The 16,563-nt window shown below is 30.8% G+C and overlaps 2 protein-coding genes across 2 annotated transcripts; both read right to left on the bottom strand.

Annotated features, from left to right (window-relative positions):
* Positions 1–822: 822 nt before the first annotated feature.
* On the bottom strand, positions 823–2,897 carry LOC137806903 (pentatricopeptide repeat-containing protein At4g15720-like). Its single transcript, XM_068607272.1, is given in 4 exon segments — positions 823–1,082; positions 1,084–1,101; positions 1,103–1,258; positions 1,260–2,897. Coding segments are annotated over 4 exon segments (1,734 nt in total). The 5' UTR covers positions 2,765–2,897; the 3' UTR covers positions 823–1,027.
* A 4,551-nt stretch (positions 2,898–7,448) lies between these two features.
* On the bottom strand, positions 7,449–14,705 carry LOC137806901 (cullin-1). The gene is made up of 19 exons (XM_068607271.1): positions 14,111–14,705; positions 13,902–14,001; positions 12,679–12,864; positions 12,443–12,490; positions 12,160–12,363; positions 11,983–12,060; positions 11,732–11,821; positions 11,565–11,645; positions 11,346–11,408; positions 10,969–11,004; positions 10,805–10,891; positions 10,578–10,727; positions 10,422–10,477; positions 9,288–9,408; positions 9,023–9,184; positions 8,764–8,907; positions 8,402–8,620; positions 8,149–8,316; positions 7,449–8,058 (listed from the first exon to the last, which is right to left on the bottom strand). The coding sequence occupies exons 1-19, from the start codon at positions 14,248–14,250 to the stop codon at positions 7,957–7,959; spliced, it is 2,235 nt and encodes a 744-aa protein (XP_068463372.1). The 5' UTR covers positions 14,251–14,705; the 3' UTR covers positions 7,449–7,956.
* Between the last annotated feature and the right edge of the window lie 1,858 nt (positions 14,706–16,563).

Here is a 16,563-nt window from a genome sequence, read left to right as displayed (position 1 = left end):
TACTTCTTTTTTACTTTAACTTTTTTACTTATTGCACTTGTTTTTTTCGTCCTTTTATTTTCGCTTAACTTTTTTTGATAGATTTTGGTGCGAAAAAAAATTATTTATTTTCCATGATTAAATAAAGTTAAATTGATCACTTTCGTACCTCTTTATTTCAACAATTGTAACTATATTCCATGTTTTTTTTTTCTAATTTTTTTCACCTTTTATATCTTTATATTTATTAACTAACTTTTTTAGTTTTTATTATCTAAAAGTTATACATAAAAATAAAAAACTCTTTTATTGTATCATTATAATAATAATTTTTTAAATAAAAATAAAATATTTTATCAATATATATTTTTACATGTTTTATTGTAACTTTACTTTTTATTTTGATGGAAATTGACAAGTATTTCTATTATGTAATTATAACAATGTAAAAATGATAAAAAGTTAATTTTATGTATATAATTTTTTAACTTTAGTAGAAATTTTATTAACATTTTTTTATTAATTTGATTAGAATAATTAATTTTGTAATTACATTTTTTTAGTGCATATGTTTCTACTAGTTTTGAATAAAAGAAAACAAATATTCAATCATTTTGCTATAGATTAAGATGAAATAAAACAATAATATAAAAAGAAAAATTATTTGGCTTTATAAATAAGTAAGAAGAAAATGAAAAAAAAAAATCTTTACTGATTCTTTACATTGTTAATTAATTAAAATTTACTTATTAAACTATTATTTTTTAAATAACATGACAATTTATGGTTGTGATGCATAATAAACGCATGCCTCATAAGTTAGGTAGAATTCTTTTACAAGTGTGAGACTGAACAATTTTTTTATTCTTCTCATTTCTCAAAAATAAAATTAGTAATGAATCTTACTGCACTCTTCTTCACGTGCTGCCAATGTAATTTTCAAATGAATAAGGAGCAAGAATCCAACCATAGATATAAGTGCGAAACTCAATTATGAACCAAAATTGTCGACAATGACTGTCCGTTGGTGGATTGTGTTAGAGATGAATTATAGGGTTGCTCTTCTGAGCTTGAACTCATGACAATCCCTGAACATTCTCAAGTATTCTGATTGTGACACCTTCCAAAGGCCAAGGCAAGTTTTTCAGTATGCAAGCTCACAACTTCCTCTTTGGCCTCCTCTTCTACATCAACAAACACCAACCCTTTAGTTCCTCCTACATATCCCCTTTCCTTCATTCTCTCTTCCAATTCCCTTAGCAAACTCAGCATCTTCTCTTTCAGTACATTTAAACATCTCTCCAGCTTGGAACAACTAAGTGGATTCTTTTATCTCAATCCAACTGCTGCCAGGTTCCTTGTAGACTCCAGTATGCTTCATGTCAGATCGTAGATTATGAGCATTTTCCCAATCTCCAGCCAATGCATATGCGTTGAACAACGTAACATATGCACCTGCTACTTCTTGGTTGGACTCTATTATCCTATTGCTGGCTTCAAGGGCAATGTCCACCCTACCATAAAGCCTACTAGCTGAAAGAATTGTCCCCCACAACATGGCATATTCATCACCTTCAACTCGAACTGATTTTGCTAACTCGTATGCTTCTTCAATTCTTCCTACTCGGCCTAGCATATCTGCAACGCACGTGTAATGCTTTGCATCAGGAGTCACCCCATATTTCCCATTCATGGAGTTAAGCAGCTCAAGTCCTTTATCTACAAGTCCTGAATGACTGCAAGCGTGCAAGACCCCAACAAAGGTGACATCGTTAGGTTTTATTCTTCTAACAACCATTTCTTGAAACAGTTGAAGAGACAGTATACCAAGTCCATACTTTGCAGCACCCACAATCATAGAAGTATAGGGAATCACAGAAGGAATTGGGATTCTCCTAAAGACTTTGGAAGAATAATTAAAACAGCCACATTTGGCATACATGTCCACAAGTGCACTAGCAATCACATCACTTGCATCATGTCCAAGACGGATGACCACGCCATGAGTGATTTTCCCAGCACCTAGGCTTCCCAGACTCGCACAAGTGGTGATTGCACTGCTCAACATGAAATGATTCTGTCTGTCCAATCCAGAATGATTGAATTCCTTAAACAGCTGTAGAGCACTGTGCCCTTGTGCGTTCTGACAATATGTGGTGATCATGGAAGTCCAGGAAACCACATTCCTTGTACACATGGAGTCAAAGATCCGGCGAGCCTCGCCAACCTGGTTGCACTTGCCATACATATCAACGAGGGAAGAACATGCAACAAGGTTGGACTGAAGACCCGAAACCTCAACAAGCGCATGAAGTCTTCTACCAATCTCAAGATTGACAAGGATAGAACATGCATTGATGAGAGTGGCAAATGTGAATTCATTGGGCAGGACGAAGGTTCCTTGCATATGACGGAAGAGACAAAGAGCGAGGTTGGGCTGACCCTGGCCGACATAACCAGCCATTAGCGAAGTCCAGGACACGACATTACGCTGAGGCATTTCGTCGAACAGTTTTTGTGCATTGTCGATTCTAAAGAGCCTAAGGTAGCAGTTGATGAGATGGTTGGTGGCAATTGTGTCATTTGAGAAACCAAATTTGAGAAGGTTGGAATGGGTGGATGCTGCGGAGGCTAAATCCTTACAGGTTCGGAGCTTTGCAACGAAGTGAGGTTTGGTATTGGTGTGGAAATGGAACAATGGTAGTTTATGTGGGCGGGGAAGAGAGGAAGAAGAATTAGAGGAGGTGAGAGATTTTACCAAATTGGGTTTCAATGCCCCTTTCATCTTCCCTCAATTCATTCTCTGCAGATGACCTAACAAAGTTGAAGAAGGACCTTTTGGACATTAAAATTAATTAATTTAGCACACATAACTTATAAATGCTAAAGAATGGTAGTGGTAATAATAGAGTAAATTTATGTATCAAGAATTTACATAACTGGACAACATAATACTGCTACTACTTCTCATAGAGATGTCCTATTTTGATTGGAACAATAATGCATATTAGAGAACATTTGTATCATCACTCTTTTTAAAAATTACACTACATACTATAAAGAAGTAGGGAATATTTTTTTGTGAGAAGATTTTTATTGGAAAAAATTATATTTAATTATTTAAATATCTTGTGCTAATTATTTTTTAATAGAGACATCATTGATAATTTATTATATTATTTTAATCTCATGATTTTTATAGGAAAATTTATATAATAATAGATGTAATTTGGTTAATTATTACCAACATTGGTGAATTTATTTATTTATTTTGAATATAGATAAATTGTGTCAACAAGACACAACTTCTCCACATTGAAATCATGTAAAGCTTAAACGAATTTGATTTGATGAGGATGCAGTCGTGTGAGGGTGGAAACAACTTTTGCTACATATTGAAGTTGTGTAGAATTAAGACGATTTTAATTAATATTTAAGTGAAGTTATGAGAGGTAAAAACGATTTCAGTGCATTGAATTATTAAAGAAGTCGTGGTTCCATCACACGAGTTCATTTTAAAAAAAATTATATGAAAATCATGAAAGGTACCAATGACTTTGGCAAAAGAAAATAAATTCTCTAAAGACCACCAACACTGCCAAGCACATATGTGCATTCAGAGTGGAGAGGTGTTTCTATGAAAACGAAAATTAATGAAAATCGTTAGGTGTTTCAAGGCATTGATGAAAGCATCTCAACGCAAAGAGATTTAATGGTTTACGTTACCTGAAATTGGAATCAAATTAAATTCTACTCACTTACACTATTTTAAGTATATTCAATTCTAATTTCAATTTAATTATTCAAACAGTATTTAATATATTTTAAAAAAATTGAAAACTTAAATTACCACATTATTAGCAATTAAAATGGTAGTGTCTTCCTCACTTATATAACTAACATAATAAGGAGATTTATTAAACTTTGTATATTTTTTTTACATTGAATAACATTAAGTGAGTTAGACATCTTGGAACATGAGGTTAAGAAAGTACCAAAGTTATTGGTACTTTCAACTACTTCCATATAAATTTTTTTGAAATAAAATCGTGTGATGGTACAACGACTTCTTTGATAATTCAATGCACTAAGTTTATTTTTACATCTTTCTCACGATTTTACTTAAATATTAATTAAATTCATTTTAATCCTACATGACTTCAATACGTAACTAAAATCATCTCACTCTTATATGACTTTATTCTCGTTAAAACAAAGTTGTTTCAGTTTTACACAATTTCAATGTAGAGAAATGATGTCTCATTGACACTCCTTACCTGTATTCAAAATAATTTTTTTTATCTATTTTCGTAACACTTATTATGTTCTTATATAAAAAACTTGTTAATTTTCAATAATCATCATTTATTATACTAAACTTACACATTGTGGTGTATCATAATAGAATTTTTATGTTTTAAGTGTCTATATTTTTAATATAGATATTGAGTGATGGACTGTGCAGATCATAAAAGCTGGCAGAAGTGTAGTTAAATGTATTTTAATTGCATTGTTGATTCACTTTTATATGCCAATTAATTGAATTATTATATTTATTTTGAGTTGAAGTATATTAAGCAAATTAAAGATTATGTATTGTACAGTGAGAATTGGAATTGATAAAGAATGAAATTAGGTAACATGATATAATTCAGAAATACACCATTACATTAAGTTTTATGATATGTTAATTTATATAAATATGTTTCATTTTTTCAGTGGATACAATTTTTAGAATCATAAGCATTGGAATACGTAAAAAAAGTTGAACAAATTATCTTGTAAGTACTTATTACAACTTAGCTTACATACCAAATTATTTTAGTATCTATTTAATATTTGGTTAAATACAAGTTAAAGATAGTCATAAAAACAAAATTAGTGTTAAGAAAATATTAACCATATGATGACAGTTTTTACTGTAACTCTTCTTATATATGACTTTCACTATGATTACAGTAAAAACTTGTACTAGAAAATTATTTTAAAAGAGTTAAATGCAAATTATATAACGATGATTATATCCATAATTATCATTTTATCTCTCGTACTTACGATAACAATTTTAATCTACCATCAAATTTCTTAATGACGTTTGTATTAATGATAACTATCATTATTGAAAGTCTATTTTAACTATTATTAAAAGTTTTGTTTGCACTTATGAAACCTTTATGATTTATTAATAATTAAAAATACATGACATTGAAAAATTAATAATCCATATTTATCTATTTATCTATTTATTGGTAATGAAAAGACAAAATTTAAATAAAAATATCTGTTTCCAACAATAGATTTATCTTAATTATTTCTTTCATAGGTAAGACTAAATTGAATTAGTTTTCTAGAAAAGATGTATCAAAATTTTAACATACAAAGCAGTCCTGGATAAATAATTTTCCCTCGAAATTAAAGTTATTTTTGTAAATATAAAGTAAAAATAATAAATATTGATAATTAATGAATAATTAAAAAATGATAACATGATATTAAAAAAGTTAATAATTAACATTTATCATAGTAAAAAGAAGTTTAAGTTAAAAACATTTTCAAATTTCAAATTTATAATGTTTATAATAAAAGTGTGACAATTTAATAGTTAACATTTAAAATGTTTTATTTAAAAATACAAAATATTAATAACAGACATTTGGGAGAGTTTTAAAATATCCTGATTTGATGATTTTTATCTCTCTCTCTTTTCCTACATTGGATTTGTTTAGCCAAAAAAATAAGCAAATTGCAAAGATATTGTTAGTTTGTATTGATCTGTTATTGTTTGAATCACATTATCATTAACAACATTTAAATGATCTTCCTAAACTAGTTATCATCTTGCCCCCATAAAGAACCAATCTATATTAGTATTGAGTTCTAGACAGTAGATGTTGATTGATTCTTTGTAATAATAATACATGTTTTTCAGATTTCTTCATATATTGCGAGTGCAAAATTATAAAAGCAGGCATGGGTAGTGTACATATAATAAGGGGAAATATAAGTAAGAACACCCAAAACTTGATATGGATTAAAATTTTGATTTGGACACCTCCATATCAATTTAAACCTCCACCTTACAAAATTTTAAAATATCACAATTGCCCTCCATTATTTTATTTGATATTAGGAAGCTCCAATGGAGGTGGTGTTTGAGGTGAATAGGTGTGCATAAATAGAGTGTGAGAAGAAAATAACATAAGAATACTTTATAGATATCATGGATACAGTTGTAAAAGCTACAAACCCTAAATTTAAATTCACTAAAACTAAAGTGGTAAAATCAATTTATTTGTTAGGTGTAGGTTTTTATATGGTATAGGGAGAATTTGCCTTCAACTTAATCCAAATAAGGCAAATTTCTCCTGACCCAATCTTTCATTAAAATAACAAAGGAAGAAAATGATCTTAAACGAAAGAAAAGTGTGGATAAAAAAAACTTTAAGAACCCTATTCTGGAATACATTTCCATATTTTAATTTTGGAAACATATTTTTGAAATTCTGAAAATTCTTTTCTAAAATGCATTTTCATATTTTCTTTTTCAAAACACATTTTTGAATTCCAAAAATTCTTTTCAAAAATTTGTTTTCAAATTTTATGTTACAAATTTTCTTTTCCCAATTTTTACTTCGGATTTTTTTTAACAAAATTTTGACTTTTGAATTATATTTTTTGAATTTTGGATTTTCAAATTTAGAATAGAGATTAATTTTAAAATTTTTGAAAAAAAATATAGCATACAGGTTAAAATTGATATGTTAGAGGAAGAACCCCAAACTAATAGCCGTTTTGATGGAAATGAATCAATTATATAAAGGAATTTTAGATTTAAAATAGGGCAGTAGTCAAGCCTGAGTAACAATACCTTCTTTTTCTTATTTTCACTTCCTAAAGAGATAAGTATTTACTTTTATAAAATTGAAATTTCTAAAATCATAATCAAATATATAAATTTTATTTCAAATATATAATGCATAATTTAAATTATGATGTACAAATTAATTTAGATAAAGCTACAAAAGAGATTTTAAAAAAAGGTGCATATTTAAGAAAATCAAGTACACACTACACAGTTTAAAAAAAAAACAAATAGTTTACATATAAGTTTTTAACTAAGCGTGACGGTAATGTTAATTATAGGTTTAAAGAAAAGAGTAGAAAATATATGATAAAAATCTACTTAAAAATATAGTTTGGAAATCCCTTAACAGACACCAAAAACATCAGTTTAAAATTGAAAAAAATATCAACGAACAATGAAGAAGCCTAAGAACTGATTTTCTTCATCTTCATCCGAACAGGAAGATATTTGTAAAAGCGCTGGCAACCGTTGCTTTCATGTTTTGGAAAGCCAAAATTCATAATTGCATTTGGAAAAATGATGAACAGATATAAAATAGTAAAGATCCATAACCATACAGTCATATCAACTGTATCATTAACCGGTAAGACATATACATGATTAATGATGTTTAGAATCCTTGGGATAATTTGATCTTCAAACAGTTATAAAATATCACTACAAAATGTAGTAGATGTCACTGAAATATTATCATAGACAAATAATGTCTAAAGAACCATAACTATTGGGTTTAATTTAAAAGGCATACCCATTCACCTGATGATTTTTCTAAGCTGAAAAAAAATATAATTTGCCAGGAGCGCTTACACAATTTTTGATGGAGCAAGCAAATAACAGACCGGCATCAAATATGTTGAGAAGGAATTGCAGCAATCAGTAGCCAAAAATATGGTGCAAGTATCAGAGAGCTGGATTATGGAATTGATTACAATTTCCCAACATGATCACACATCTACAGTAGTAGTCCATACCTGGACATGGAGGCAAAATATACAAGCACGCAGCTCCTCCTTCAAGGAAACTTTTATAAAAAAAAAACTCATTTCATTTGCAGAAGTTCAAGATTTTCATTTTGCAGTAACCACTTCATTTGCACAATCATTTCGACCACGTCAAGCCAAGTACTTGAACATGTTAGCATTATCTTTGTCTCTTTCCAAGTAGTCTCGAGAAATCAAATCTTCAATCCGCTTTTTAATAGCCTTGACGTCGGGCTGGACAATTAAATTACACATGAAAAAATATATTCAGGATTTGAGAGAAAAACATATAATATTATGTTAGGAGAGTGGTTAAATATGTACCTTAAACATACGACCCAACTGTTCAACACACTCCACGACTAATTGTTGGTAGCCCAAAACTTTCCGACTCTTCATAATACGCACAATTGAGGCATCGATGGCATATCTTCTGTCCTTATCAACATCCTCAATTACTTTCTTCTTCTCATCCACGGGAGGAAGAGGAATCTGCAAACAGAATGTGTCCATTCCGCTCAAAAGTTGCTAAATAGAAAAAAGTCAAGATTAAAACACATTTTAAATAAAATTATACCTTGATTCTTCTCATTTTGTCAGTAAATTTAGAATTAAATTCAAAATGATCAGTGGATGATATTGTTTTTGTATTTGGCTCCTTGATGAGAATCTTGTACTTGGCACATGACAAGGAATGCAGTAGTCTAATAACATCATCGTCCGATAAGTTTAATTGAGTCATTATCTCTGAGTAACTCAGTCTATCTGACAAGTTAAAAAGCAGCAATGCTGAAGCCTATTAAAAAAAGAGAAAAAGAGAAATTGGGTCAGTAGAAAATATACAAGATTCCATGGATATCACAAATGTGAAAATGATCAAAGTGAAAAGGCATAATATTTACATAATTACAGATAAGTAAAGCAGGTGAGTAATATAACCTGGTAGGTTGTAACAATGAGCTCCACAGTTTTGGGATCAAATTTCCCACTTATATTACAGGTGCCCAAGGAATATATCCATGTCAGTTTTCTGTGCTTTGTTTTAGTTTGATAAAATTCTTTGAAAACTTCAACACACCTAATCTAAAAAAAGAAATAAAGAGATAGTTATTAATTATAACCAAAGTCTATAAACTCTAGGTTATGTAGAATAAAAAACCGAGCATCCAATGCTCTATATCAAGAAAATCCAGATTACCATTTCTGCAGGAAGATTGAGATCAAAAGATTTGTAACTAGGCCAGAAGCCAGTAGTCAGAACTGTAACTGTCAAGTCTATACCAGGGTCTGCATTGGGATTATTGCTTAAATACTCCTCAAAACTTGTTTGATTCTCCTTTGCCAATGTCAAATCCGTAACCTGGCAAGAGAGCAAAAGCATTTAAATTTTCTTGTCTACTATCCAAAGAAAGTTCATTATAGTATTTCAGCTTATGTTTACAAAGAATAGAAAAAAGGCTGACCATTCCTTCCATCTTTGAGGTAAACTGTCCACCACATTGTTGCTTCAACTTTGTCAAAATACTTCTCTCATGATCATCATTGGCACTCTTGTCAAACAGAAGCCTTCGAGCAAGCTTCTTCCTGAAAGCAACAAAACAAAAACCTGTATTAATATTATTATTCAAAACATCTTACATTAACAAAAGGGTATTCTAACATTCAGATATATCCCCAGAAAAAGACCTTTAAATAATACCCGAAAACTGAAGAAAAATAGTTTTAAGGCAAATATGTCAAACAATATTAGGAAGCAGTTATGAAAGCAAAAGTTTAACAAAGGCACTATAAATCTGGGTAGATCAATAGACATTCCAATGAGAATTGTCCTTTCCTATAATAATGTTGTACATTACTAAACAATATAGTATGTTTAGCATTTCTGCCATTAGTTTTAGAGAAAAGGTCAGACATTTTCTATAATCTTAGTCCAGAAAATTCCTAAATTCTCATCATGTTATATTGTGCATAAATAAATTGATAAAAAGTCTAGAGACACGAGTAAATATAAAACTAAAATAAATTTCCTTTATGAGTAATTGCACTCCACTTTGTCTCTTCAAATCTTACCCCACCATGATCAATTTCAGTTTTTAAGCTTTTTTAAAATCACATATCTAGTAAATATGAAAAAAAGAACCAATTCTTCCTATAGCTTAAAGTGTTAGGTAAAGGCCCAATATTAGTTTTACATTTCTTAACATGTCACAGCATAAGCAAGGGCTTTTTGGGCCTGAAAGGTGGACAATGCCGAGATTAAACTAGAGCAATAGTATGACGAGGCTTGACTCTGTCTTATGTCAAGTCAAGTACTAATTCCCAAATAATGAAGGCCAACTATTGGTGGTACTGTATCTCTTCATGCAAGGAAAACAGATTCTACATGCAACAGAGCACATTTAATTGTCAAACAACCAAGAAACAGGGGAAGCAATTTTTTATGATGCAGTTATGAAATGAATATATAAAACACTGCAGATAATAGTTAAAACATAAAGATTGAAGCAAGAGCCAAGCAATATAAAATCCTTTTTTGACAAACATATGCAACCTTAAAATCATCACACAAAAAAATCCTCATCTCATTGATATATTACCTATAGAATTCAGCAAACAAGTCTTTATCACTGATATAGGCAAGCAGCTTCACCACCTGCAGATAGACCAAAACAAATCCCAAATTCAATAGTCAAAACTACATGTATCATGTTTATTTATAGAAGTAAAAGTGGAACATCAAGAATGACACAGACCTTTTCTAGAGTTTCTTCAATTGCTTCATCACTTAATTTTTCACTTCCTCCTTTCTTAAGAATGTTATCACAGAATGAGGCAAGCAGTTCTGCACTTGAACTTCCAGCAACACCTTTGTTACAAAAGACCTCAAAAGCCTCTTTAAGAGCCTATATAATCAAACACATTCAGATTTGCAAGTACACATATCAATCCAACATAATTAAAGGCACTTTATATTCAAAACCTTGTGAAAAAGAGTGTGATTCTGGAAACAATCATTCACATAGGCCAGGTACTTGTCATGCAGCTCAATCACTTTCCGAACAAAAACCTGAAGCAAGAAACCAATTTCAATTTCCACAAGTTGAAAACAAATGTTGTAAAATTAATAAAACTATTTTTTATCACCTGCTCCTGCAGACCAACAACATCCTTTTTTTCTGCCTGTAGGTATTTTCGTTTTAAAAGGACAAATTAACAAGGTCAGTAACAAAACAAAATTGTCCCAAAAAACATTGACATCGGTCACAACTTGAGCAGTAAGAGAAAAGACAAGTAAACGAAGCTATTAATAAATTATTTTCTCAGAAAGTAACTTCCAAATCATGTCAAAATCCCTCCATTTACAATTTTGAACAGAAATTTCAATGGATCCATAGTGAGATTGTATATTGAAAACTCAGAATGCAAGTGCACACTAATCTTTCCTCAATTACTGCAATCAAGAAATTAAACCTCTGAGCCAGAAATAAGCAAAACTGCAGAATAGGCAATTCAATATAGACCTTTTTGTTGCTAGCTGCATCTTCAGCCTGCTTCACCAATGCCATACCTTCAGTGGTAACATGCTGAGAAAAGGGAAAGAGAATATAAGAAAGTGAGCAAGAAAGAAAGGAGGACAGAAGAGCCAAAAATTGACATTGATATATATATATGTGTGTGTGTGTGTGTGTGTGTATCTGTGTAAGGGAGGAAAAGCATAAGATAGGTTCAACATGACCAACCAGCTTAAATATACTGGAAACAGGATCTAAGCCTCGAGGTATTTTAGAGAATAGCCTGAACATTCTTGACAAGTCTTCAACCTAAGCATTAAAGGAAACATGAGAACACTATATACTATTGGTTAAAAAAATGTACATATCATAAGAAAATAAAGTTTCATAAGTACCTTGTCATCTCTAAGTAAAGCATGACATCCAGAGTGCTCTTTCTCAAGGAGTTGGTTTGCATACACAGATAACAATTCATGTTGAACTTTCTAAACGAAGAAATTTCCAGAAGAACAAAACAAAACACAAGAAAACTTCAGAAACTAAAAATGAAACATTATAATCATTAAAATATCCTTAAGTTGCTTAGCAATACTCCACTGAGCATGGCAAGAGACCAAAAAACAGTATCACAAAGTCAAGAACAGACCTCTAATAATTTTGGCTCACTACTAGAGTGCAAGTAATGTGCAACCCTATCTTTCTCCCGTTTTAAGCACTCCTCAGCCTGTAATAAAAAAACATAACATCAAACGATCAAATAGAGGCCATAAAGTAATGTAAATGATGAAACCAAGTTACAGTCAGCATAAACAGGAAACCACACCTTGAGCATATAATCAGGACAAGAATCTTCTAGGATCCAGTTTGAAGCCTTTCGAGAATAATAAGCAGAAGTGTCTTTGAGCATGGCAGTTTCAAAATCATTCTCATAGTGATCCATTTGCCCCATTCCAATCTCAACAAATATGTCTAATACATTCTTTAATAGAGCTCTATCAATCTGTTCTCCCTCACGTTCTTGATCAATCTTCATAAGCAAAAATACTTTAATTGATCTAAAATTTATAATCGCAGAAAATCTAGCATACTAAGGAAGAAAAACATACAAGTGAAATAACTGCATCTCTAACTTTCCCATTTACTTCCTTGTAAACCTGCAAATGATAAACATAAAACCCATAATTTATTGTGATAAAGTTGCTTTAAATGAAATGACAATAATAGGAAAGACATCCAATTTGCACTAGCACGGCATGTCTTTTATATTAACATGTACAAAACTAGTTAATTGAAAGAACTACTGCAGCAGAAATGTTTACTGTAACATCATTAGTTGCATTACCAAATCACGGAAGCAAGTCAATCCAACTTCATTAAGGGGTGGAAGTGATCTTCGAGCAATAAAGTAGCGATCCAAATAGTGAAAGAACCGAGAAAGCCACCGAACCATAATTTTATGGTTTGCCCATCTCTTCACAAGTTCTCTCAACATAAATTCATCATGCTTCTCTCTCAAAGAAGGTAATACCTGGACCAAATGGGAAGCAACACAGCATTTTATTAGAAGAAAAATTGAGAAAATTAATAACATGTACATCCATCTTGAATAAAAACAGAAAATATAAATATTTTATTTCGATGTGTAGAGAGTAGCCTGGTTCGATAGCCAAGAAATCCCATTTGCTTCCAAAGAGGAAAATAGGGTTTGTGATTTGATCAAATAAAAGGGGGACGAAATACCAAGATCCCTCCCCCAAACAAATTCATTCCAGGGGTCAAAAAAGGGGTTTTAGTTTCTGATCCAACAGCAGCCATAATTTGTGCTGCTCTAGGTGCAATAGCAAGCTGCAACACAACAGGCTTCCACAAAGCAGCTCCCTGCTGTAACACTGCTATATTGGCCCTTACCTTCAACTTTCTTCCCATATTGATCAGATAAACATGACAAAGGCAACTCCTTTTTTTTAATTTCATCCCTTTCAAATCTAACATTATTATTCCCTTTCCATTCAAACATCCTAACGAAGCTTGACCACATAAAGAGTCTTTTCTGAGCAGGATACCTCAGCAAATGCTGCTTCATTGTCTGACTACGATTGACTGCCTGAACGGCACATCCTTTACCACCAAAAACTGGATGCATGGTCGGTGGAGTTGCAATTACAAGTATTTATCACCCAAGCATGCACCAGTCATTATGCGTCTTATATTTACTCATTTCTACAATTTGCTGGTTGCATTTGGGATAAAATGTTCCAAAGCATGATTCAATGTACGATCAAACCACATTTTATACTTGTTTCAAAAGTTTTGGGACTACTACCACAACTAAAACAACGAGACAGTAAATTTTCCAAAAAGAAAGAAAAAAGAATGCGTCGAAGTCCCAGAAATGTACTGAAACAATTAATAGGTGTTTATGCAAATAACACGAATGTTTATGCAAACAAGAATGGATAATGACCAAATAATACGAATGTTTATGCAAACAAGAAGGGATAATGACCAAATAATACACCACAAAGTCTATCCATGAACCCAAAATCAAATGGGAGTATCACTGACCGTCGATACAATGTACTCTTCAAAAGACTCCCTATACTTGTCATAAAGTTGTTGGGAATAGTCATGAGGAGGCTTCTGAGTACACATATTGTAGATGGTCCTGCAATTCGAATAAAGAAAAGTGCTCATATAAAAAATATACAAAAAAAAAAAAAAGATCTCAAGCAACCAAAAACAAACAAACAAACAAACAGTTCAAAGACGAATACGTATAAAGCATCATGTAGTCCTCAGAGCTGAATTGAGTCTCGGGCAGGCCTTCCAGAATGTTCTTGAGCTTGGTGATGCCCTTCTGCATGAAATCCCATCCCTGTTCGAGGTCAATAGTCTTCCGCTCACTCATCGACATGATGCCAAACAAAACCACCGGAATCTGCACTCGAACGTGAAATAGTCGGAAACGGCAATTGAAATTGATAGGTATCGAGGAGGAAGAGCGAAATGAATCGTCCGAAAGGGAGCAGGTATTATCGGAACGGAACGGATTCGAAATGTGGAGAAGAAAAGAGGTGACGATCGGGCTGGGAGATTGAGGGAAGAGAGAGAGAGGGCTGATTAAGGAGGGAGAGTGAAATCGGAGAGAGAACCCTAGAAACGGTTGGTGAAGGAGAAGAGGGAAAAAGGAAGAGTCGAAACGGAGGAGGAGGAGGAAGAAGAAGATGAAGGAGGCAGAAGCATTGATGGGAAAAGGAAAGGGAACACACGACCCCTCTCCCCCTTCAAAAAAATCCTTCTCGACCAAAAATTGCTCTTTCGGTGTCGGGTCTATTATTTAAATGGAATTCATCTTGTTCTCTAGTAATCATTTTTTATTTATTCACAACACCCTATTTTATTCTACTCTCCTTTCATTTTTAGTATTTATAATTTAATGGATTCAGATCATTTCATTATCACTTCTAAACATGTTTTCTACAAAAAAATTAGATACAAAATAATACTAGATTTGTTTTCTCCACTTTCATTATTAACATAATTATTTTTATCATAATCTTGTTCATTACTATATATAAATATTTTGAGATATTTTTTCCAACTTCTAAGATCTAAGAAAAGGATTTTATTGGGTTTTTTAACCAATTAATATATCACCGGATGATCTGATACTAATGAATTGTGAATATACATTATATAATAAAAATTGCAATAAATTTGTAGATTTTTTCTTTATACATTTTTTAATTTTTCATGGAGTTTGTATGAGAATATATTCTTTAAAAAAAATGAAGTAACTAAGCACGTTGAATATATTTATTTTCTCATCATTATAACTGTTTTTTTTAATACAATTTTTTTTTATTTTATCCTTATGTTGTTAGGTGAAACACTTTTTTTTTTAATCTTGATAAGAATATGCAAATAAGAAAATAATAAATCAAATTTTTAAAATTAAAAAAATTATGAATGATATGTTTTATATAATTTGATTATTTTTATAATTTAATTAATGAAGATAATAATTTTATTTGTTTTGAATAATACGTGAAAAAATATCTCAAATATCAATCTTTATTTTTATTTGATCTTTCTTTAAAAAATAATTTAATGTTTTTTCTTTAAAATAAAATAAAATATATATATATATAATTTGATATTTAAAAAATACGAATAAATATATCTATATTTTATTTAAATAAATATAAATACACATATAATATATAATAATAATAAAAATAAAAAATAGGCAAAAGCGCATGTGTTATTTGTCATTGTAAAAAATCATAATATTTATTCATTTTAAACATAATTAATTTTTTTATACTAACACTTTTTTTTCCCTCTTTTGTAATATTCATTAAGTAGATATTTGGATTTTTCTAGATAACTGGGGCATCATTTATTTTCCTTCTTTAATAGGCTCATAATTAATTTTTTTATACTAACACATTTTTTCCCTATTTTGTAATATTCATTAAGTAGATATTTGGATTTTTCTAGATAACTAGGGCATCATTTATTTTCCTTCTTTAATAGGTTTTGTAGTTTTATAATTTATTATGGTAATTCAAATATCATTAATTATAATATTTATAATTAAATGACTGTATTTGTGAGATTCTTTTTTCATTTACTCATCGCATGCTTTCTCTCTCTATTTTTTTTCTATCTCTTCTCTCTTCATTTTCTCTCCCATATTTTATTTATTTCAAAATTTGATCATGTCATGTTGTAGTTGAGGGGTAAGAGTACATTTTTACCCAATTAGATTTTCAAACAGAGTAAATTCATTTTTACTCTAAAAATCCCTTATTCTCTCTTTTTTTCCTATGTGATTTAGTCATCAAGTGGGACCAGTTGAGAAAAGTGTTATAAGCTCATACTAAAAATTGGTAATGTTTGGATAACTTGCTTTAGGTTCCTAAATTTTGGAGTATTTTCCTATTTGAGGTAGAATTTTCATCAGAATAAGGAATTCATCAGAATAAGGAATTACAGGTAAGGAAAGTTAACATAATTTTCAATAGTACCCTAAGCCCATAGGCTAGAAGGTCTGAATGTGGATGGAACTTGGTCCCGAGTTCCAAGTTCTCTTGCAAGGATGTTATTTAATAAAATTGTTTGATTTTATGTTGTGTGAACATGTATAAATATTAGATTTTGATATTTTGAAAGTTAAATATGGTTTTTAATATTGGAAAGGTTCTTGAATGTTATGAATTTC

Source organism: Phaseolus vulgaris, chromosome 3 (assembly GCF_000499845.2).
Source record: "Phaseolus vulgaris cultivar G19833 chromosome 3, P. vulgaris v2.0, whole genome shotgun sequence".
Taxonomy (NCBI): Eukaryota; Viridiplantae; Streptophyta; class Magnoliopsida; order Fabales; family Fabaceae; genus Phaseolus; species Phaseolus vulgaris.
The sequence above is the reverse complement of the archived record's forward strand: the minus strand, read 5'-3'. Positions and strand labels throughout refer to the sequence as shown.

Excerpts from the sequence above, each read along its gene's own strand:
- LOC137806901 (XM_068607271.1), bottom strand. The coding sequence starts at position 14,250 with ATGTCGATGAGTGAGCGGAAGACTATTGACCTCGAACAGGGATGGGAT. Across the intron at positions 14,002-14,110 it reads GACTACATGATGCTTTATAC|GACCATCTACAATATGTGTA; the intron begins GTATTCGTCTTT and ends TTCGAATTGCAG. Across the intron at positions 9,185-9,287 it reads CCTCAAAGATGGAAGGAATG|GTTACGGATTTGACATTGGC; the intron begins GTCAGCCTTTTT and ends CTCTCTTGCCAG.